This window comes from Eubalaena glacialis, chromosome 17 (genome assembly GCF_028564815.1).
Source record: "Eubalaena glacialis isolate mEubGla1 chromosome 17, mEubGla1.1.hap2.+ XY, whole genome shotgun sequence".
NCBI classification, from domain to species: Eukaryota; Metazoa; Chordata; class Mammalia; order Artiodactyla; family Balaenidae; genus Eubalaena; species Eubalaena glacialis.
Genome location: NC_083732.1, coordinates 69,811,925 through 69,836,455, shown reverse-complemented (window position 1 = coordinate 69,836,455; position 24,531 = coordinate 69,811,925). Strand labels below are relative to the sequence as shown.

At 37.0% G+C, this 24,531-nt stretch overlaps 1 protein-coding gene across 7 annotated transcripts in view; it reads left to right on the top strand.

Annotated features, from left to right (window-relative positions):
- ENPP2 (ectonucleotide pyrophosphatase/phosphodiesterase 2) overlaps positions 1 to 24,531 on the top strand; it is a 104,926-nt gene that overhangs the window by 28,278 nt on the left and 52,117 nt on the right. For 6 of the 7 annotated variants that reach the window (XM_061172132.1, XM_061172131.1, XM_061172130.1 and 3 more), the window contains exons 1-8: positions 2,583 to 2,655; positions 2,875 to 2,977; positions 12,858 to 13,013; positions 17,180 to 17,305; positions 19,323 to 19,383; positions 21,474 to 21,571; positions 21,786 to 21,865; positions 22,617 to 22,736. In XM_061172132.1, coding sequence (XP_061028115.1) covers positions 2,623 to 2,655; positions 2,875 to 2,977; positions 12,858 to 13,013; positions 17,180 to 17,305; positions 19,323 to 19,383; positions 21,474 to 21,571; positions 21,786 to 21,865; positions 22,617 to 22,736 — 777 coding nt within the window. In that variant the 5' untranslated portion in view covers positions 2,583 to 2,622. Of the gene's footprint in view, positions 1 to 2,582; positions 2,656 to 2,874; positions 2,978 to 12,857; positions 13,014 to 17,179; positions 17,306 to 19,322; positions 19,384 to 21,473; positions 21,572 to 21,785; positions 21,866 to 22,616; positions 22,737 to 24,531 lie in introns of those variants that run through there. The other variant, XM_061172128.1, reaches the window with a different exon arrangement.

Below are 24,531 nucleotides of genomic sequence, written 5' to 3'. Positions count from 1 at the left end.
CCCCGCATTGGCAGGCAGACTCTCAACCACTGCGCCACCAGGGAAGCCCAGCATCAACATTTTAAACAAGTTCCCAGGGTCATTCTTATGCCCAATAAAACTTGAGAACCACAGAATGATTTTTAGGGCCTGAGACTTGTCAGATTTGTTTGGGTTCTCTCCTGCCAGGGGGCGGTGTTCTCTGAAATATGGCTGGATTAATAAACCAAGCGGAAAGTTAATTTTAGTCTTTCTCATACACTTTCTTGTTTCCTGACCCCAACCATGGTTGACCTTATACCAAAAATCTTAAATACCAGAGCAGGTGAACTTTCTTGATTCAGTTTTGTTATAGAAGGTTTTAGACTATATTTCAGTCATTTTAGTTGAGTTTCTGGATGTGCGGTATGTGTTATCAGGCTTTTTGGTTTTCTCAATTTTAGATAATGAGGGGTAATTTTATTTTGTGTTTGATTTGATGCCCAAGAGAGGGACTTTGGTCATTCTCCTGACAGTTAAGTTATAATGATGTCTTTTAGTAAAATCCTGTGTAACTGTGTTAGATGGGGTGTGTGTGTGTGTGTGTTTGTGTGAATGTGTTCTGTGCACACAATGACCTGGTAGAAGATAAAATTCTTTGGCAGATGGTTAACAGAAATAGTGGCTGAGTTCAATCCTCTTAGATAATTGGTAACAAGTGCTGTACAGAAGCCAATTCTGGATCAACCTGGCTATTACACTTCAGACTTTTTCCCCCTGCACAGCTACTCTGCATGTCAAAAAAAATTAATGGATAATGTTCAGCTTCTGAGTCTAATTTTTTTTCAAGGGGAGCCTTCACTGTCCTCATGCTGGATTTCTACCATCAAATGTCAGACAGATTCTAAATCTGCTGGACTCCGGTGAGGGCTGGGGAAGCTGGCGAGGGCGGGGGAGCACCTTTGGAACACTGTGGCATACGGTGCAGTCACAGGATTGCCTTGATATTTTCCTTTTAGCTTGATAGTTGTCCTCTGTAAAAGCAAGCCTGCATCTTGAAATTGAACATAAAGAGTAAAAAAATCTTACGTGGGGTTAACATCTTTCATAAGCCTTGCTAAATGCAGGACCCCAAATCATTTCAGTATGGCACACAGACTAAAGCAAGAGACTTCTATAGAAAAATTCATAAGCCTGCCATCTCTGCAAGACTGCGAAATGAAAAGGACGTTAGAAAGGCAGCTAAAAGTTTGGCACTGTGTTTTTTTTCTTTTGCTCAATTAGCTGTTACTAAATTCTAGAATATCTAATGAAACCCAGGACTAATGTGCAATCTACCATAAACAAGTTCTGGCTTTTGTGCTATCAGGTTTTATTTGAGCTGAGCCACTGCTTCCTCAGTAATTTGTTGCGTGGTAAGCGCCGTATTTGTTTACATACACACATATGCTGTGTGTAAGAACCATGGTCACCGGGTCCGGCCGGAGAAAATCCAAAGATAAGCTTTCCTCCCTCATTTGAATCCTAAAAGTGTACAGTATTTAAAGACCTCTCAGCTTTTGAGGCCTTGATTTCTTTTAGAAGTCTCCTGATTGCCAACTAGGTTAGTAAAGAGACTTTAATGCTCACGATAGCATCAAAGGGCACAGTGTTTGGTGGCTAGATGATAATTTATCTGGGAAAAACCTAGGGAAGCAATTCTTTAAAGCTAAATTCTTGCTGCCATTGAGATTTCCTTCCTCAATTCAATCATTAATAAAGCTTTCCCATTGCACCCCTACTGCTCCCGCACCCCTCCCAAAAATCAAAAACAAAAGCAAAAAAACCCAAAAAACTCAAAACCCAAGCTGACAGTTTTTTCGGGAGGAAGAGGCAGAGAGACGTGAAGTTATATTGTCCCTCCTCACCGGGCAGAAGAACTTCGTGTTGCTTAGTTGGCATTCCCAGTATTTTGATAAAAGTTACTTCTCTAAACTCTAACAACAACATGGGGAAACATAATGCTCTCTCTTGTGTTTAGTTACAATCGTGGGAGATTTCATCGTGAGAAATATTTGAGGAGTCGGGAGTAGCTGAGAATGTGGCAAAAGGGACAGGGTCGTTTAAACTGCCAGAAAAATAAATAAATAGGCAAGACAGAGAAAGTTATTAGGTTTATAAATTATAAAACTTTCCTTTTAAAAAAAATAAAGTCGTGAGGTTGACTACATTGAATAACTACATTGTAAACCTTAAAAGCTTAGAGCGGGTAGAAACCCTTTTATGGCTCTGTTTCATTTTTATCGGATAAAATGCATTTGGTTTCTTTTTTTAAAACCATGTTTTTAGGAGGGAAGAAAAATGAACATGCAGTGTTATTGGCTACAGCGACATAAGAAACCCTTATGTTACCAGAGGAAACCACATGAAAGTATCTGTGTGTCAGGGGAGGGACAGATAGGGGGTGGAGAGAAGGAGAGGGATATTTCAAGCTTCTTATGCGCAGAGCTGCGATTCGTGAACAAACTGTGATGAAATCAAGCTGTGGACAAATCAGAGGAGCCTGTCAACCTCCCAGGTGGGATTACTTGTAGTTAATAGACTGGACTCAGAGCCCCAAAAAGCAGTGCATTCAGTGTAGGCAAAGAGAACACACTGCAAAAGGCTTTCCAAGAACCCTCTGCCATGGCTAGGAGAAACTCCTGCCAGCTGTATCAGGTAGGAGAATGACAGAATGCCAGGGGAAAGCCTTGGTCTTCAGAGCTGCTTCCTGATTCTGAATTTTCTTTTTGTTTCTAAAATGAAGACAGCGCTGTATGGTGCCTTTGGGAAGTTGTAAGATTGGGGGGAGATGTTGAAGTCATTTGCATTGCCTTACTGGAATTTGATTTAGGCTTGTCTGGCTGCATTGACAATTTGAGCTCTTTATTCCCTTAGGTAATATCCCTGTTCACTTTTGCTGTTGGGGTCAATATCTGCTTAGGATTCACAGCAAATCGAATTAAGAGGGCAGAAGGATGGGATGAAGGCCCTCCTACAGGTAAGTGTAGCAACTATTCCCATTTTCAATCTTTAAAAAATTTTATACATTGGGTAATCAATGTCAGCTCATTAAGAAATTCATCTTTAAACTAATCTTGCAGTGTAACTACTTTAGTCCTAGATGTCTCTGGAATAAAAGCAGCTCTGTGTATAATTCAGATAGGATAATGTGGTTTAATGAGAGAACATTTATGATCTCTTCATGCTAGATAACTGGCTATTTAAATCTCTGTCCTCTGAAATTTCTAAATGTTAAGATAATATTAAAGCTCTTGTGAATTGACAAGGCTGAAACAGAAGTGGTGAGAACAGGTGCTGGCTTAATATTAAAGATCCATGAATTTGATTTATTGTCATGTGGTATGAGATGTAGTATTTGTTTCCAGAAAGTTCTGACCTAGAGAAAAATAGGAATGGAAGTACAAAAGACAGGGAGCTCTCTTTGTGAAACTTCAGGGCTATGAGATTAAGATTTACCTAGAACAGGAAAAATATAAAAGAGACGAGGTGCTTAGAAGAGCTTACAAGGTTGAGTTGCACTCATTGATTTTTCTTTTGGACTGAGGAGGGGTAAGTTTTAATAGTGTGCCTTGACTTAACTAATAGAACTGAAGTGAAAGAGTTTCCTTTTACAATACACTGTGCCATAAGCAGTGTGGGAATTCTTATGAAGGAGCTCCTTGTGCAGATGGAGGGGCTTAACTGACCAGGTCTTAAGTAATGAGTTGGTTAATTTCCTGGAAATTGGAGCTGCTGATGCTTTTATAAATAAAAATTACATATTAAGTAATGGGTACTCTATGGGGCAATCTTTTCTTGACTTTTCCTGACATCTCAGCAGGTTTGTCTGCCTTCCTGTGCATTTTGTATTTCTCTGCACTGTATTTCTTGACCTGACTCATAAGAGACTCTCACCTGTCTCTGTTTAGCCAGCATGAGCACTTATTAGCCAAGTTATAATCCATACATGGATGGAATACTGAGTCTTCCTTACATCAAGCAAGTAACTTTTGAGTAAGGGTGAAAAAATTATATTAGAAGTAGTTTAGTGCGTCCAAGTGGGGTGTGCTTGGGGTGAAAAGTGAGAAAATAGATCATAAAAAATGCACCCCCAGGGAGCCAAATGGACAGAATGAGTTGTCTTCTGTTGCGGAAGGGGAGGAAAGTAGATCACTAAGCTGGAGAATCCTGTTTTTATTGGTAACAAATGCTCTCTTCAAAGACTTCTTTTTCTTGTTCCAGACAAGTATAACTCCCATTCACACTGACTGTAACTGTTCAGACTGGAAGGGGGGAATTGGATCCTTAGTTTGGTCACGTGGGCAAGCTAACACCTTGAGAGCCCACTGCTGGTTCTTTCCAATGGACCCTAAAGGAACTTTTTTCCTGTTTTGTATTAATATATTACTTTGGCTAAAACTGATATTAAAAGCGATTTCCCTGATGAATGTTGTAAAATCAAGTCGCCCATTATTTTCAAAGTTGACGTCTTTGGAAAATGGTCATGAAAGTCCTGGACTGGCTCCCTGGATCTGTATCACTTGCCGGGCCATCTTGGGGAAGTCACTTGTGAATTCTGCTTCCTTAGTTGTACGACAAGGAACAGGCCTAGATGATTTTTAATTTTCATTCTGGATATGAAAAAAACAAGCCCATGATTCTGTCCACTCTGTTTCATTGCCTTTTGAATGTGTGTGCTCTTTTCAGGAGAACTTGAAAAATATAGACCAGATTTACTAATCCTTGAATATATTTTGTGTATAATAAATTATTTCCATACATTATTAAGAACAACTATAAGAACTAATGAATCAATGCTACTTCTGGAAAAATAATATAATCTAAATTATCATCTATAAATCTAAGTGATCTTAAACATACTACAAAATATTTGCTTCTTGAATTATTTAATTAAATCATTGATTATTTTCAGCCTTTATGGTATCTTCTAAAATAATTTATTAGTGAAAATTCTACGGCTAAGAAGTATTAGTCTTGGGACACAACACCATTTAAGTCTGAGTTTTGGGATTTTGGTATACCTGACACTTTTTACTTTAAATTTTCTGTTGATATAGCTTACTGGCTGTCTAGGCACTGTGGATGATTTCTCCTGAATAAAGACCAAGATGTACTTTGGAAACTGGGTGAGAGCATAGTGCAGAGAATTTAAGCATTTTGATCTTTTTAAATGTTATATGTGCCTGAAATGACACATATAGTTGGTTATTCTGTCAGCAAAGCCTACATATCGGAAAACACTGGGTGAACTATTACTTACGTATTAGAACAAGGTACTAGGAGGAAAGGCTGCTATGCTTATTTTCAACAATGCTTTCATGTTCCAGAGAAATCCTGGGAAGCTAGATGCTTCGAGATCTTTCCACCAAATAGAAGGAACATAAAGGGTATTGACATACGGCCAGCTTCAGACTGACCGGAGCAAGACCTCTCATTCACAAGCACTCAGTTTCTTGTTAGCAAATGTAGTTCCTCAGAGTCCTCAGCTGTAGCTGAGAACGTTCTGTATTCATGCAGACCCTTGCTGCTGTACTACGGACTGAGGTGTTAAGTTTCAAGGCTGTGGCAGTGCAAACTGTTATAATTAATTAACTAGCACACTTGTTAGCTGGATTTTTTGTTAGGATGTTGTGATCTATTGGAAATCATGGTAGAATAGGATTTCCTCTACCAGATCATAGAAGATCTATAGATTTATTAGAAGATATGAAATGAGCAGAGCTAATTATAATTCTTCTGGGTAAATGTAATGGGCCATCAGGTAAATGAGACTGCTGGAATAACTTTTCAAAGAGAATGTAAAGAATATGTGCAATTCAGTTTGACATCCTTGTCCCATACATCTGATGTAGCCAGCTTGATCTACCTTTAAAATTGCAAGCGAATTTATGTGTATACAAGTGTGTGTGCACTCATGTAACGTGCATATGTGTATGTTTGTGGTGTGATGGTGGAGTCTATTTCACTGAAGTTGGTGATACATACTCTTCCAGTCTCCAGGTGGAAACGGGATATCCTCTGAGAGAAGCAAGTTAATACTTGAAAGACAAAGAGAAATTTATAAGCTTGTGAATAACTGGCTAATATGGACCGGAAAGCTCAGTCCAAGTCATCACCATTTTTAGTGGCTTGAAAGTTTAAAACTATGTGAATGTGAATGAAATTCATGGGGAAATGTGAAATGAAGAGTGTCTCTAACAACTTTATGAGTAAAGCTTTTCTTTGTGAATCCTGGAGAAAGCAGACAACGGTGATGGGAGCGAGAAGGTCCACGTTCATTCGATAACTTTGGGCATCTCATTCTACAATGAAAAGTCACTTAAATGATAGGGTAGCAGCATGTAGGAACTGCAAAGCTGACAGATATATCAGTCATTACTCTGCAAGGAAAATTAAGGGGACTATCACATCATGGGATTTTATGTTAAATCTAGTGTAGAAATCAGAGGGAGTTTAAGTCAATGGAATGAAATAATTTGAATTAGAATTTAAGGAGGGCATGGATTTTTCAGTTCATTGTTAATTGGTGCTTTGGTGCAGTGGTTTTTCATTTATCTTAAAAACGATACAGAATCTTCTATCTTGTTGCATTAACCAGAAATCTCCATCTTCAATAGAGTTCAAATAGAATATATCTTCCAAGATCATGTTTTAAAAAGAACATCTAAAATTCAGAGCTTATGTACATAATTTGAAAAATCCTTTGTTAACGAAAATGGTATTGTAGTTATAGTCAGATGATCTGAGATTGCAGCTAGGCCTTTGCTAACTCAAGTTAGGCCTAGAGCTCTGCTCTTCCAACCAGGAAAACGGGGGTAATGTTGCCTCTTTATCCAAAATGATTTTTTAAAACAAAATGCCATGCTAAGACTGATGAGAATATAAAGTGTTAAGTATATGATGATACACTTAATTTACCTCCAATTTTGTTTGAAGGTCAGTGCCTAAATTTTTACCCTATCAAGTTGACAATACCTGCTATATAAAATGACGTTTCATTGTTTGGTAGCAGAATTGTAAATCGTTCAGACTTACACTACTGACTACTCTCATGAATGCTATTTGAGTGGTTTATAAGTGAAATTAAAATCTTAAATTTCATTCAAGTCATCTAGAAATCTGTTTTCTTGTAGTTTATGAGGTCTTTCTACATGAGGACGTTGTATTTCAAAACACATTGAAAGTACAGGTGTTTGAAAACTTCCCAGGTGGACCTATTTATTAAAAAAATTGCCTGTGAAATCTGGTTCAGAAGCTGTGAAGAGGAGAGAATAGTGATGCCGAAGTAATAGGTATTTATAGAAAGTGATGTATTTAGGAAGCAGAGATACAGACATGCAGGCCTGTATGTAAGTGCTGCTTTCTAAGGGATGAGGTCAAAATGTATGGACACCAAGGGGGGAAAGGGGGGGTGGGATGAACTGGGAGATTGGGATTGACCTATATACACTACTACATATAAAATAGATAACTAATGAGAACCTACTGTATGGCACAGGGAACTCTACTCACTGCTCTATGGTGACTTAAATGGGAAGGAAATACAAAAAGGAGGGGATATATGTATAATATAGCTGGTTCACTTTGCTGTACAGCAGAAACTAACACAACATTGTAAAGCAACTATACTCCAATAAAAAATAAAAAAAAGAGAAAAACAAACAAACAACAAAAAGAAACAATGACTTCAGTACAAGAAGGTATGACCAGAAAGAACGAATCATATACTCCAGAAGAGGCATCAGACAGTATTAAATCCTTGAGTTGGGCGGTATCTTGAGTGTCATTCACGTTGTCTGCCTCCTTTCCTTGCATTTTATACTTCAGACAGGGCAGGAAGACACAGAAGAACCAGATCTGTTTCAATGCTCTTGAAAAGGAGGCGACATAACCACAGTCTGTTTCATTTCAAGCCTTTACTCTCACTGTCAGGAAATACTAGGGCTGGGAACCATGGAGAATGGGAGGAACAGAGAGGGTGTCATATCGCAAACTCTGAATGCAGGACCAGACAAAACTTAGAAGAATCATCCAGCTTTATGCTGAGCTAAATGTTTTCAAACTTAAATACAGCCTCCTTCACTGGCCATCATCCAAATCTGAAAATTTCCGTTTTGCAGAGAGAGTTGGAGGGAAATATGATTGGGACTCCAGGATGAAGTAATGTTTAGGTCACAACTCTTGTCATGAATTAGGTTCTTTCCAATAGTCTAATTAAATTATCAATAGTATTTCTTCCGTATATAAATGACACCAGAATTCCACAACGCTACCTCTGTGTCGATATGGTAAGATGGAATGTTTTAGAAATAAGGTTTTACTTAAAGAAATAAAAATAATTTCACTTGTTTCTATCAGAATTATGAATTTGAATGAAATAAATCAGGTTTTACGTTGGTTTTTTTTTCTAAATCATGAAATTATGCTTCTGTGAAAAAAAAGAAATGTATAACATTGTTTTATGCATATCATACATGTACATACACACATATTTTAAAATTTAAAGTTCCTATTTTCAAAAAACTTCCGTCTGTGTAGATCTGTAACATTTATTTTTTAAGATTCTGCAACAGACTAGTTTCTTTGAAGTAAAATAACACCATTTAAGTATGTAATTAAATTGGCAAATGTCTCATACAAAATTTCAAACCCCCATTGCACCTAGCACAGATTTCTGACTTGATCCTTTTGAAATTTTTTGTTTGTTTGTTTGTTTCGTTTTGTCTTTGTCTTTTTCTTTCTTGTTAGTTCTGAGCTTATTAGGTCTGGAAAAGGAAGGCTTTACAGATTTTAGAATTCAGGCATAATAAGTCAGAGAATCTTTCCATATTTGATCATTCAATCAGGTATAATAAAAAGAGAAGTCCTAAAATCTGTGCTTAGCCTGGTGTGGGGAGAAGGACATGGGACCTGGGCATGAAATGAAAAAGCCAGCACATGGGGATGAATTACAGAACTTCAGAAAGAAGCAGGGCTAGAACTTGTTATGAAAGAAGATGGCAGGGATGGAATAGGCCCTGGAAAGGCAAAGTGAACTTTGTTCTACTCTATCACTTTATTTTCTTAAAAAAGGTGCAGCAGTTCAGTTCTTGGGCTCATCGGACTTGAAGAAGTATATGGCTCAATTGTTTATCTTCCTATTTCTCTTCCTGCCATTGTCAGCTGAATCCAAGTCAGCCAAGAATGAATTTTGTCATATGTATCCCTAATCCACATAGGCCCAGGAATTCACTCTCATTTGAAAGCTGTTGGTAACCCAATCTTGAGTACTTTTTATGAGATGAATCTTTGCATTATGAGTGTTAAGGGCAAATCTTTCTTAACAAAGCTGTCTTCAGTTTAAGTGTTGGCAAGGAAGATTATAATTGATAGGGGCAAGCTATTGAGGGAAATTCAATTATTTTCAAAGACAAAGTAAGGGATCAACTTAGAGAATAACCAACTTTGTAAGAAAAGAGTAAAAATCACGTTGATAGAATGGATGAAGAAAGGTTTAAAATGGCTAAAATTTTGTGCAGATATTTTGAAAGGAAAGAAAGAAAGAAGAGATTATGATGAGGGGAAAGCAAAGGGCATGAATGGAGGAAAATTTCACATGCAGGCTGGGATGCTATGAAGAAGAGGAGCCAGTAAACAACTACAAACAATGTGCCTTTGGATCTCTTCTGATTATCTCAGCTATAAGTGTAGACAATCATATTTATGTATGCAGCTCATAGGCATGAATAGTACTCAGAATTTATTAGATGGCTGTTAGAATGATTCTGTCTAAGCAGTACCTTTAAAAAAGGAATAATTCAATTATAAGCATTTTTCTTATCTTTATCTTTTTTCTTATCTCTATTATAGGATTTCTCTATTTTTCCTTTTTCCACTTCTCAACCCTCCTCCCCTCATAGTTTCTTAGGGTCCAGCATGCACTGTTGATTGGTTGGCCAAAGTCAATAGAAAAATGTGGTTTATGAACCAGAGGTAAGGCATTGCATTGGAAACCTGACATTACCTCTTAAACTGAACTGGTGTGCTCTGTATGTATTTCAAGATCCCAGAATGAACCATGCAAAAGCGTTTCACATCTCATGGTCTAGTGAATCTGTTTGCTTTAGTTGAACTGATCTAATGCCATATGCGTGAGGATTGGGTGACTCTGACTTTAAAGAGGACAAAGAACTAAGGGATGAACAGGGTGTTCAGATAAATGGCTTCGGTGAACCTGGAAATATCATTTAACATCTGTTCTCTCCCTGCCTCTGGTGTTTTCTTGATTTTATAAGTAATGAATACTAATCATAAAAAAAATGAAAAATTTGTAAATGTAAATAAGGAAATAAAATTACAAATAGCATGTTTTAAATAACATTTGTTAGGATATTTATATATCAATATTATATAACATATACTTTAAGCACATATGTTCACATGCATGTATACATATATACACGAGAGAGAGAAGTAAGCAGGCAAAAACCCAAAAAGACATTTGTAAAATGTTAGACGTTTCAAACTGCAGAAAAGTAAGAAGTCTCCTTGCTTCTCTCTTTCTCATTTTCCCCAAATGTAATTCCTGTAAGGAGTTTCTTACAGTGAAAAAAAAATGGTTAGTCGTACTGGCACCTTGTCTCAATGCCTCTGTTCTCACCCTCTCTCTCATCTCTAGCTCTGGCCTCTGTTTTTATTTTATATTCATCTTTATCCTTATTGCTTTGTCTCTATTTTTAACACAAAATATATCAATTATATGTACTATTTACTACTATAACAGTTTTCTGTACTTTGCTGGTTAAAAAAATGTGTTTATCAATTTTGTAGATCTTTCCATATTAGCCTATGCAGATCTGACTCGTTCTTCTTAAGGGCTGGGCAATATTCCATTTATGGAGATAGTGATTCTTTCTTGTACGTGTATCTTGGCAAACTTTTGCAAATATATGTGAGCGATAAATTCCCAGGAGTGGAATTTCTGGGTGAAAGATTCATATGCATTTAATAATGTTGATAGATACTTTCAAATTGTATGAAATTTTTTATAAAAATTTTCATTCCTAGCAATAGGTATGACACTGCTTATACTTTCCATTCATCAGAAATTATTTTGTAAGCTAGGATGAGGATCCAGATTAATTTTTCCAGTCAGCCAGTTACCCCAGCACTACTTACTGATAAATCTTTTTTTCACTTCTTGATTAATCCTTCTTTCTTCCTCTGATTTAAAATGTTATTTTCATTATAAAATCACTTCTCTTATATTTGGTCCTATTTCTCATCATCATGCCCAGCACTGATCTACTTATTTTCTATAACCAATCTGTTTTAATTATTTAACTTCAGAATATATTTTACTTCCTTTTCAGTGTTCTTTGTTTTCATATATTTATTTTTGATAAGCATTTAATGTCCTCTCAAGTTTCAAGAATTCCTTTTTGTATTTTTATTGTGATTGCATTGAATTTTTTTTTTTAATTTATTTATTTATTTTATTTTATTTTATTTTTGGCTGTGTTGGGTCTTCGTTTCTGTGCGAGGGTTCTCTCTAGTTGTGGCAAACGGGGGCCACTCTTCATCGTGGTGCGCGGGCCTCTCACTATCACGGCCTCTCTTGTCGCAGAGCACAGGCTCCAGACGCGCAGGCTCAGTAGTTGTGGCTCACGGGCCCAGTTGCTCCGCGGCATGTGGGATCTTCCCAGACCAGGGTGCGAACCCGTGTCCCCTGCATTGGCAGGCGGATTCTCAACCACTGCACCACCAGGGAAGCCCCCTGCATTGAATCTTTAAGTTTATTTAGGAAGAACTGACATTTTGTTGTTGTTTTGTTTTGTTTTTTTGTTTTTGTTTTTTTCGGCTGTGCCATGGCTTCTGGGATCTTAGTTCCCTGACCAGGAATTGAACCTGGGTCCTCAGCAGTGAAAGCACAGAGTCCTAACCACTGGACCACCAGGGAATTCCCAACATTTTTGTAATATTGATATTTTTACCTCCAAGATGGTATGTTTTACCACTTAATTAAATTTTTAAAATCTTTTTTTGTAGAGTTTTATTGTGTTCTTCATGTAGGTTCTAAACATCCTATTAAATTTATACCTAGATAGTTTACCTTTTAGGTACTATGATGAATGGAACTTCCATTTAATTTTTGAACTTATATTGCCTGTATTTTACAAATTTGTGGAATTTTTATCTCATTGGATTATTTTTTCCTAAAATTTTTAGTTGGTTCTTGAGATTTCTAGATATACAATCATATCATATGAAGATAATGTAGGAGGATTTATGTTTGAAAAGCCGAGATTGTAGAGTTTGTGTTTGTGTAACCCTAGTTATAGGTGCAGATTTTATGGCTGGAAGAGATCTTAACAGTCTTCTATTCCAATCCCATCTGTTCAGACTGTTCTCAGAACATTTAGGCTCAATTTTCCTTACAAAAGCTATGGGTATTTGAATAGGGGAACGAACTCTTCTTTCTAAGTATATACTTCAAAGTTCTGTTCTCTGTTGGCATCACAGCATCCACAGAGAAACTAACCCTCACGTTTGTAGTAATAATCATTGTAAACAGTAGTAAAACCAATAGCCAACATTTGTTACTTTCTATATGGCTGACACCCTGCTCAATGTTTTGCATGGTTTGTTTCATTTAATTCTCACTGTAACCTCGAGTTGCTTCTATTAATCCTCCACTCTACAGATGAAGAAACTGGAACAAGGAACCTGCTGAAGGTACATAGCCGGTAGGTGATGGATCCGGCTGGTCAGCCAGAGTCTGACTGCATCACTGCATTGTATTGCTACACAGGGTCACCCCTCCATAGCAACATAACCCATTCCCTAATCCCATTGCCTTTGTCTCTTGTATCTTGTAGTGTTATCAGACTCCCCCTGGACCAACACCTCCGGATCTTGCAAGGGCAGATGCTTTGAACTTCAAGAGGTCGGACCCCCTGATTGTCGGTGTGACAACCTGTGTAAGAGCTACAGCAGTTGCTGCCATGACTTTGATGAGCTTTGTTTGAAGACAGGTGTGTAACTTTTGAGTCTTCTCTAGCCTTGATTAGATGGCTTAAGACCCCCTGCTGTTGTACACCCTGCCATTGCCATTCTGCTTTGGCCAAACCAAACCGTGAGTTTTAGTTTTGTTTCTTGAATGATTATCAGTTTTATTATGAGCACACCCTATGTGACTGTTGTGTCCACATAACGCCCACCCAAAGATGGTTCTTTGCAGCTGCAGTCATTATTTGCTAGTTTTGGAAGTATTTGTGGCCAGCCTTTTTTTTTTTTTCATCTTTATCATTTCTGTCTCTTGCTGTCAATTCCCTCATTCACTGCTAGGATACCTGGGCTGAAATTGTGCACATTCTTAAAGTGTTGGGGTTTTTTTGTTATTGTTGTTTCAACTTTAATTTTTTTGTTTGCCTGCCCAGTTTCTAACGTCTGTTTTATTTCATCTTATAGTCTACTACTATACTACTTTGATGTCATTCCCTGTTCTCAGTGCAAGTAGAAAATTGTTATGGAATTCTACTTGGGGTCGCATGCTCAAGGCAGCTCTCAGATCTTCCTCTACAGGTTCCTGACCTTTCTTTACATTTCTTCCCTATTGGAAGAGTCAGTAGAATATACAGGCCTCTGAGTGAATGTACATGAGTTGAGAAGAAGCACTTTGGAGACTCCTGCCATTCTACCTGCTCTGTTTCCAAAGCCTAACACTTTAGATGAGACTTTTGAGATACCTTGTAGGCTATCCATCCTGCCTCTGGGCAACATCACGTTCAAACTTTCTGGGAAAGGTGATGAGCAACCCTGCTCTTAACACCATTAGATGCAAAGATTCTACAGCTCTCTCGATAAATTATTACCTGTTTTCAGACATTTATGCTTAGATGATTCTTTCAAAAATCTGACTTATATTATCATTAACATTAGTCTGATTTTTCTAATGACATCATTAGAAACAGAGACATTACTCTCCTTTACTAAAGAAATAGCCGCTGATTTATATGAAAACCTATGTCAACCCCCTTACTAGTTCTGATTTGTTTGTTTTCCACCCCAGATAAGAAGAATTTTATTAGGCTGTTTTTTTGCATAATACATTTTCCAAACATTTGGCCATTTTTTTGTTACTTTCCTTTGGAACTTCCCCCAGCTTCCTTAGTTGTGGGTTTGTAAACTTAAATGCTGAGAACCTTGTAACCTGAATATATGGATGGAACAGATGTTCCAGGAGAGATTTTGGCTCTAAAGTGTTATTTCAAACCAGAGGTCTGTATTTGCTTGGCACTGAGGAACTAACTAATGTTGTATGTTTCCTCTCTACCTTGAGTATCTTGTCCCTGACACGTCATCTCAGCCCTCCGGATTCCTGATCTTAGAGCTCCTTGCGAAGTTTAATGGATCTCCTGACTTTAGCTTAGCTCTCTCTGAATGTAGCTCATGCCTTTCTTCCCAAGTTTAATAAATATAGGCTATAATAACACTTTAAAGTAGTTCGTTTCCCTGTGGAAATGAACAAGGCCAAATGTGGAAGAATAAAACAGAAAATAATAACAAAAGGTTGAAGGAGCAAACAGAAATCTCTGAGATTCTACTATGCTGACACAGCACTCTCTAGAGATAAGCACAATCAATGTTTCAGTGTAAACTCTGAGATTGGGTGTGTGTTTAGAATGTGTGTACACATTTATACATGTGTATGTTTATGCCTGTGTGAGGTGTATCTGTATTTATGTACCTTTATACACATCCCCCTTTCGAATGGCTACATTGTATTCCATTGAACAGATGCAGCCTACTTCACTGAGTAAATAATCAGCATTTATGTTTCGGTAATTTTTGCTATTATGAACAATGTATCAATGAATATTTTTCATGCATATTCATATTTTTGCCTATTTTCCTTGAGATAAATTCTGAGGAATGGGATTTGGGGATCAAAGCGTATATGCATTTTTAAAATTTAAATATATATTACAGAATTACACTTCTCAAAGTTGATGTTTCTCTCAAAGGGCACAAGAGCTTTTCAGCACTCCCTTTTCAGCATGTTCTCATTTTTAAAAATATTTTTCTGATAGGTAACTTTCTTGTTATCCAATAAAGTTCAATGTTTATGTTTATTCCCATATTTGCTTTGAAAATTATACAGCTGACTGAATCATACCTTACTTGTAGTTCACTGAACTTTTAAAAATTGCATTCTTATACAAAGTTAGTAATTTCTCAATAAACCTAGCTTGTTAATAGTGATACTCTTTTGTAAGCAAAGGGATTTTCGTATGGAACTAGGGGAGGAATAAACTAGGAGAGGAATACTGGTTGATAGAGTTATCTTTGAATCGAGGAAAAAAGACTCGCATGACCTCTATCAGTCAAAGTAACCTTGGAAAATTGCTAACCATTGGGAATAGCGTACCCTGGGCAAAAGAATTCCAAGCATTTATTCTGCTTGGGAAGAGAAGGCAGTGGAAATAGGGGATATTAAAAAAAATCAGAGAATGGAATCAGGGTGCAAAGGTAATTCTAAAAGAACGGAAATTAGACAGTAGTTGCATTGTTTTCTAGTATGGCGGCTATTATCTCCTTATCCATTTATTCACATAGCAGTAGTATCTCTAGGTAGAATATTATTAAGGAACAGCACTGCTTTCTCTTTTTTTTTTTTAATTTAATTTAATTTATTTTTTATACAGCAGGTTCTTATTAGTTATCTATTTTATACATATTAGTGTATATCTGTCAATCGACACTGCTTTCTAAAATCATTGCTTTCCACTGATGACATGTTTTAAGAGGTGAAGACCTGAAGTGTCCTTTAGCTCAGAGAAGCGTTTCTTGACCATTCTACATCAAGTAGACTGGGCCCACCCCTGTCACTCACTATCCATGCCATCCTGTTATTTCCTTCACAGCACTTAGCACAAGCTGAAATGATCTCATTGACTAGTTTACTTGCTTATGGTCTGTCTTTCCCAATTGGAATGTAAGCTCCATGAAGACAGGACCTTGTCTTCCTTGTTCTTCACTACCTCCCCAGCACCTAGAACATGGAAAATATAGTACATGTATTTATTGAATAAATGAATTAACTATGAAGTTTCTCAATACAGCAACCCCAAATTTAAAGAGTCATATTTTATTTTCATGGTAATTCTCAATTAGATTTAATAAGTGTTCATGGACTACCTGGCATGTGCCAGGCAGATAGACTCAGGTACTGGAGATATAGCGGTGAAAGGAGAGATGTGATTTTTCCTTCCATGGAGCTTACAGTCTAGCAGATGAAAAGTCACACAAAAAGTACAGCACACTCTTTAAAATAAAAATATTACTTTTTCGAAGATATTTTCTTGGTAGAGTTGAGTGTGAGCTCCCAATCAAGTATGCTCAGATAGAAATCTGTAACCTAGCGATTGACCTCCTTGGAATAGGGACTCTGACCTCTGATGGTGGGTAGGGCCACAGTTTGGTCAACGCTTAGAACTGTGAATGTTTTTAGTATACCTTTATACTCTTCATATCTGTTTAGGACTTTAACCCCCAAGTGCATCTTACAGCAGGTAGAGGCCATTTAGTTGCACTATTATTTTTTTTTAAACTTTTTATTTTATGTTGGAGTATAGTTGATTTACAATATTGTGTTGGTTTCAGGTGTACAGCAAAGTGATTCAGCTATACATATACATGTATCTATTCTTTTTCAAATTCTTTTCCCATTTAGGTTGTCACATAATTTGAGCAGAGTTCCCTGTGCTGTACAGTAGGTCCTTGTTGCACTATCATTTGTATTTAAATCAAGCTGATTAAAGTTTAAATAAAGCTACTTGGGAAAATAAAAGAGTCCACCTATAGCAACTATGCCTACAATGGTAGGTATCTCTATCACAAACCTTACACACTATACATTGTATTGGGTCTTTTAGGACAGTTGGCAAATGGTTAAGTGTTTCATTTTTCCAGAGGAGCCCAGTGGCATTTGGCTTTGTACTCTGATTTGAAAAATTAAAAATCCATCCTATTTGTAAGTCCTCCAAATATCATCTAGGCCTCAGGCCAACTCTAATTTCACAAGCAGATTAAATGATGTGGGATTTTAGCTCTTTTTCTTGGCAAACGTTGTAAGCAATTGTGGCCTCTTTTATTTGGTTTGTGTGAAGCAGTGAGTGTTCTGTTGTGCCGATTTCAGCTGGCGGCTGGGAGTGTACTAAGGACAGATGCGGAGAAGTAAGAAATGAAGACAATGCTTGTCACTGCTCAGAGGACTGCTTGGCGGGGGGAGACTGCTGTACTAATTACCAAATGGTTTGCAAAGGTACATGTTTCCTTGGGTTGGCTTGATCTTTACAAGAATAAAAACGGGAGATGTTCGAAGAGACCTTGGATATTGTGGATGTATCACCTTGGATATGGGCTTGGGAGGCAGGAATGAGTTGTCCTTCCTAATTTCTCATGCTTCTTTCTTAGTTTTGCTTCTCTGCATTTCACTGATCTGAAATAACAAGGAAATAACCCCAAGTTCTATAATTAGATACAGCCAGAATAATGAGGAGATTTCTAAAAGAGTTCCTGTCTTGGTCCTAGGTCAGGTTTCCTAGAAGCAGAGCCTGAGACAGGAATTCTGTGTATGGAATTTATTGGAAGAGTGCTCTGCAAGAAAACCATATAAGGGAGCAGGGGATGTGGGAGAGGGGAAAGCAAGCAAGGATGTGGCTTCAGGGGAAGTCTCACCTTGGTCTGCTCTACTGCGGGCTCTGGAAAGTAAATCCCAGAGTTCTTACCTTTGAGGCAAAGGGCATGGCTTTTGTACTCACTAGCTGTAAGCTGTAAGCCGAAGCACCAGCAGCAGCATGGGAATGGGGGTACTAGCTGCTAAAGGGGATGGGACACCAATAGCTGCTGCTATACCCCAAAGCCATACATGCATGTGTGCTGAATTTGTGTGGCTGATTGTCAAATACGATGGTTTTGTTCCAATAATAAATACTACTCAATGGACTGCCGAACATATAAAAATATGCAGTTTCTGTCTTTAAGGATTTTTAAGTCACCATGGCACCCACTTCTAAAGTTAATGGAAGGATCCAAGGATCTTTGTGTAAAGTTTGCAAGTCATTTTTTAGTGTCTGAATTAAGTCCTCTTCCTAGCTGTGACATGGAACATTTAAATAGAGTTTCTGTTAAAATATTTTGGGGGAAAAGCAAATCAGTTCTGAAATATGCATAGTGTTTATTTATGGCAAGACATACTGCTTGAATGCTGAGTTTGAAAATTTTTCCTACCCAGATGATTATTGGAACTGTTGATAAAGCATAAAACTCATTGAGAATTTATTTCCTTTTCCCTTTTATTTCCCTAGTAAATGTACCAATAAGCCACAAAGGCTATTAGAAGAGAAAATAAAGTCCTAAGTATCCCTGGTCGTTGAATCATGAAACGCTGGCTTTTGCTGGTTTAAAATTCTAGTTGCAGTACTTTTGTAGGGCCCATATGTACACCTGGGTTATTACACGTGTGGTAAAGCTTCCCTATTTTAAGGAGCATGGTACTTACACAATTGTCAGTAGTTAGATTCTTATTGACCAGGGAGATTTCCAGTGCTCTTTACATGGGAGCAATTTCTCCAAAGTCTTGGTCACAAATGTTACTTATGTTCAAGGAGAACTTAAAGCAAATGCTTTTTGATAATTTTCATTTTCTCCAAAGTAAGCTTCATTTTGTATCTAAGCTCTTTTCTGTTCTCTATTCTTGATGGGAGTAACTCAAGAAAGACATAGGTTTATGCTTTCAGATCTTAGTGGAAGATAAAAGTGAAAGATAGCATCGGTTTTTATTCCTAAGTGCAAGGGCTGTACACAGATCCATTGGCAAATAACCTCTCTATTGCAATATTCCATCTATCATCTCTAGTAGTCTAAATCTTTTTCCCTAACTAAAGGGAAGTTGTGCCATGTTTTCTATGGCTATGAGATGTTTGGTGGCCTAGGAAAAAATGTTCTGTCTAATGACCAAACAGTTTATTTCTGGAGGGAAACAAACATGGAATTTTGTTCACTGACGCCACTGGTGTTTTTATCTACAAACCATTTAGACTCGGAAGGCTCAAATAAACACCACTTGGGGTTATTAAATCTAGACTTTCCCATCATGTATGGGTGTAGTGTAGTAAGCCAAAACAGACACTAGGCTTTATTTCAGAAGTTCTTTTTATATGGCGTCCCATAAACAATGAGTATCAAACAGGACACAGGTCCTGCAATTATACACTTCAAGGCTCTGGATGGTATTTATAATTAGATTCACCAAAAAGTCTACCCATTTTTCCTTACAGGAGAGTCACATTGGGTAGATGATGACTGTGAGGAAATAAAGGCCCCAGAATGTCCTGCAGGGTGAGTGCATTTTATGAATATTATACAGTTTTATATATTTATTGATAAAATATGACAGGCTATGGATGCGTAAATGGTTAAAAACAATGTAAAACTGAAATCCTCTTATATAGGCAAACTTATGAGTACTTCTGAGTAATTTACCAGTCGAATGCTGGAATGTACATCTTGAAGTAGGGAATTAAAAAAATTTTTTTCTCCTATCACCTGCACATATCAGAGACTGAATATCCTCTGTATCTCACCTTAGCTGAAGATTTTACGAAGTATATGTAAATAATAATGAAGAAGAAAAGAAACATTTCTGGCAGTGATTTGGTTTTTTTTCCTGTGTTTTTTCCTGAAGTGCTGCTTTTGCTTTTTTTTTTTTTTTTGGTGACGGTAGTGGTGGTGGGGTGGCTGAAGGGAGGACTACAGAATGTCTCGAAAATATTATCCAAGATGGTAACTCCTACCAGATGCTACAGAAACTTGACAAACCACTACAGCCCTGCTTTGCTGGGATACAGCCAAACTTGAGTGACACCCCACAGCTCAAGTGGGACCAGCATAAGGCACTTATTACGCCTTCCAGGAAACTGTTGGAAATTCATGGACCCTTAAAATGCCTGGCAGAAAATAAAATGTTCTACAAATGTGTTTTCATGAATGTATTTGATCGAGTGTCTTTTTGTTTTAGGCAGCACAGCCTGGGACACAAAATCCAAGAATTTAAATATTTTTATTTTTGTCTCCTTTTTAACTTTCATGAGCTACTTGAACTTCTTTGGACTTTTAGAATGGGATGGCAATAGTTTCTGAATGTTTAAAATGTGTTCAGTTATTTTGGAGGTGAAAGCAGTCTATGTGGTAGAAGCGTTAAATTATAATGGTTATGATAATAATGAACTCATATAGTATTGTTCTAAGTTCTTTATATGTGACTCTATTTTAAATGAGTCATTTAAAATATGCCTCATTTGGGACTTCCCTTGTGGTCCAGTGGTTAAGATTCTATGCCCCCAATGCAGGGGGCCCAGGTTCAATCCCTGGTCAGGGAACTAGATCCCGCATGCTGCAACTAAAGATTCCGCATGCCGCAACTAAAAAGATCCCGCATGCCGCAATGAAGATCCTGCGTGCCGCAACTAAGACCCAGTGCAGCCAAATAAATAAATAAATATTTTTTAAAATGCCTCATAATAAATGTATCTTCAAATAAATTCAAGCCCATGCTTGCTGAATTATCTTCAAACTATTAGAAACAGTTTTGCACATAGTTTAGCGTTCTCAAGTCTGATCGAACAACTGTATCTTTAGAATATAACAAAAGGCCTATTTCATCAGTCCTGCCCTAGTTAGGTGGATAGTCTAGTTCTTTATTGATTGGTTTTTAGATCTTCAACAATTTTAATTATTTTTGAAATTATTTTGTAATTAAACCTAAAATAATTTTTGTATAAGTATTTAGTTCTAGTGACAGGAATACTACTGCTATTAATTTCATCTCCCTTCCTTCCTTCCTTCCTTCCTTCCTTTTTTCTTGTAGTTGATAAATATTTATTGAAGCCCTACTATGGGTCCACAAAATAAAAAGATGAATAAGACACAAACTGTGCTTTGAAACGAGTGAAGAAGGTAAACATGTTAATATAGCAATATAATATAGTATAATGTATATATGAATGATAAAAGAGGTATTAATTAATATCTTAAAGGGATTCAGAAGCATGACACCTAATACTATGAAAGAGGAAATCTTGAGCTGAATTTTAAAGAATAAATAGAAGTTTTTCAGGTAGCAAATGGGAGAATCAATATTCCAGGCAAATATAGCAGCTTTTTACATTGTGAAAAACCTTGTTTGCAGTGCAAAGGCAGAACTGGAGAAAGTACATTAGGGGAAATCTGGAGTCCAGGCCCTTCCCTGGTCATTTAACTCTGCACTTAAGTTGCCACAAACGTTATGTGGCTAGAAGCCCAGGCTTGTACAGATATCCTCACTTGAAGTTTCATCTTGGAAACCCTCGGTTCCAATTATTGAGAATGACTAGGCATAAAGCAAACCTGTGACAATAATTTTTCTAAAGCTTAATGTGTTACTGTTTAAGGTTTGTTCGCCCTCCATTAATCATCTTCTCTGTGGATGGTTTCCGTGCATCGTACATGAAGAAAGGCAGCAAGGTCATGCCTAACATTGAAAAACTAAGTAAGTCCTTTTCATACTGTGTTCTTATCTGTAATCCATGATCTGCCCAGTAACCACTTAGCTGTCGGTTTTGAGATGTATGGACACATGACTTTACTATTTGAAATTCAAAAGTGAAGGTAGCACATGTCTGTGATCATTTATAGAATGGATTTGCATACATGAGGTGATCCCTGGTTGTTCTCTTGCTCTAATACCTGAATTCTGTTTCCAGGGTCTTGTGGCACTCACTCTCCCTACATGAGGCCCGTGTACCCGACAAAAACTTTCCCTAACTTATACACTCTGGCCACTGTAAGTATTTTTTCAAGTGGTGTAGATTCAAAGCGCTGATTTCATCCTGAAATGACTTAAAGAGAGATTTAAAAAACATGTTCCTTAGTGTTGAAAGAAAATCTTTCTATTTTTCATCTTACCTGTATCAGTTGTTCATAGTAAATGCCTTTTACAACTTTGTGGATGACTGAACTTCATTGCAACTTTATAACCTTTTTTTTCCCGCTGCAGTTCTGTCTGCATACATACATTCAACCTCTCAAATACCACAGGAGCTATTCTTTATTTTCTGAATTTTCAAATGAAAAATGTTGACTTCAGAGCTGCTATGTTTAAATTTTCAGACACTCCCAATTCTACCTTGCTTTCTTCTTTAAAAAATATAATTTATTTATTTATTTTTGGTTTGGAGTAGAAATAGAACCTAGGAAAAAGGAATAGTGTATTTAGAAACTTTGGAGGCACATAAGTAAATTTCATTCTAAAGGATAATTTATTGTAATAAAAATTATTGTCATCTTATTAAATGCAACAGTTAAAAAAAATCCCAATATTAAATTTCTTATAATCATGTCAAGTTTCACAGATGGCTTATAATTAGTCCATAGATAATATTTCTGTTTGCTAAGACAGACACGTATAAAGGTTATATATGTCTTATATAAAATTGGAAATTAAATATTGTTATAAAACCTTCTATGATAAGAAAATTTATGATAGAACTATTATGTGTGGATTATTTTGACAATAAATTTGCTTTTCCACAAAGGGGCTATATCCAGAATCACATGGAATTGTTGGCAATTCAATGTATGATCCTGTATTTGATGCCACTTTCCATCTTCGAGGGCGAGAGAAATTTAATCATAGGTGGTGGGGAGGTCAACCGGTGAGTTTTGCATTTTTTTGTGTGTCTGTGCCTTGAAACATTTCACCCACCCCCAAATTTGTTACCTGTTGAAAAGATGCATTTAATTTCCTCATACTTGGTAATGTTTCTGTCTTTTGATATTGTATATATATGTGTGTGTATGTGTGTACATAATATATGTGTATATATATGTGCATGTAATATGTATGTGCATGTGTATTATGTATATATATTTATATATGTATGTGTGTATGTGTATACATATGTGCATATACAATGTATATATACTGTATATACATATGTTTATGTGTCTATGTTTATACATGTGTGTATGTGAGGTTATGATTATAAAAGTGTGCGATGATAAGGATCTTCATTAGAGTGACAGTGGTAGAAATGGTGACATAGGGGTGACTTTCAGAAATATTTTGAAGAAGGAATACTCAGATCTTATTGATTTACTAGATTTGTGGGCACAATGAAAAAGAAGTGAATGACATGACTGCCACAAAATTTTAGCCCAAGCGCCATATGATCAGGAACAGGGAAACTTGCTGGGAAAAAAAAATCTCAATGAAACCCACAGTAAATTTATGAACTCTTCTGTTTAATCAATTTTTTAAAAAATCTTGGAAGTTACATATAAGTGGAATCCACCTTGGTTCTGGACCAGCAAATTGATACTTTGAAAGAAATCATCCTATTTACTTCAGATCAAATGGCTGGGCAGAAAGTAAAAAGGGATGTAGGAGGCTTTCTGCACAATATTTTTCCTATGACTGTGCATATGTGTATGGTCAGGCAGCTTGCTTTGGTCAGAGGTGAGCAAAGCAGCAACATAAATCCACAGCTGTTTAATGTGCAGAATTGAACTAAGTGCATGTGACCCTGGGTAGAAGGATCCGAATCCCCATAGGAACACATCCCAGTACACACAGTCAATCAGAAACACGAAGAAGAAGGATGGCAAATGGTTCCATCTCATGTCTACTCTGATTGGGGGCCACGGCTCCCTGGAACACTGGTGGGAAGGAGGGCTGGGAGGCTTTTGTGCAATCTGCCATGGCATGAAGAGTGGGCAGTCTGCAAATATCCACGTACCCACCATCCCCAAATGATCTCCTACCTGGAAATGTTTGCTTCAGTCTATGGGCTAAATAGAGAATATAAAGTATGAAAAAAATGGTATTGCTCTTTGAGAAAAGGTCATCTATGATAAAAATATTCATATTGCATAATCAGTATGCATGGTTAAATATGGGCTTTTCATTAAAAAAAAAGTTGGAAGACTTGTATATCTGTAGAAGTGTCTCTTTCTAGCAGAGGTTCTGATTCTGCTGTCTTTATTTAGGCTAGACTCCCAGAAGTCTATGATGTCCTACGTTGTAAGCAAAGTGAAATTTGTTTACAGTGTGGATTTCCCAAAGTTTATGATAGAGGAACATTTTAGGTGTAAATAAAATAATTGAAATTTGAGTTCTGTCAAGAGCTGTTGCTAGTTGGTCTTTTATATTAATTTTGTCATGGAAGCAAACTTGCTTGAAGAACCGCAAAGGATATAAATAGTAATTTTATCAAATTGGATCAACTTCCACTGAGTGTGGATATTAGGCTTCCTCTGGGTTGGCATGACTCAGAAGATGAGTCCACATATTCATTAACTTCTGCAGAAACAGAGCAGACGGAAAGCTGTGAACCTGCTCAATGAAGTGAAGTCTGTTTTAACTCTGTTTGCCTGTTTCCTCACGAACTCTCTAAGTCGACACATTTCACTAAGTTTAGTAATTCCCTAGCGCTGACGGAGATTTGCAGT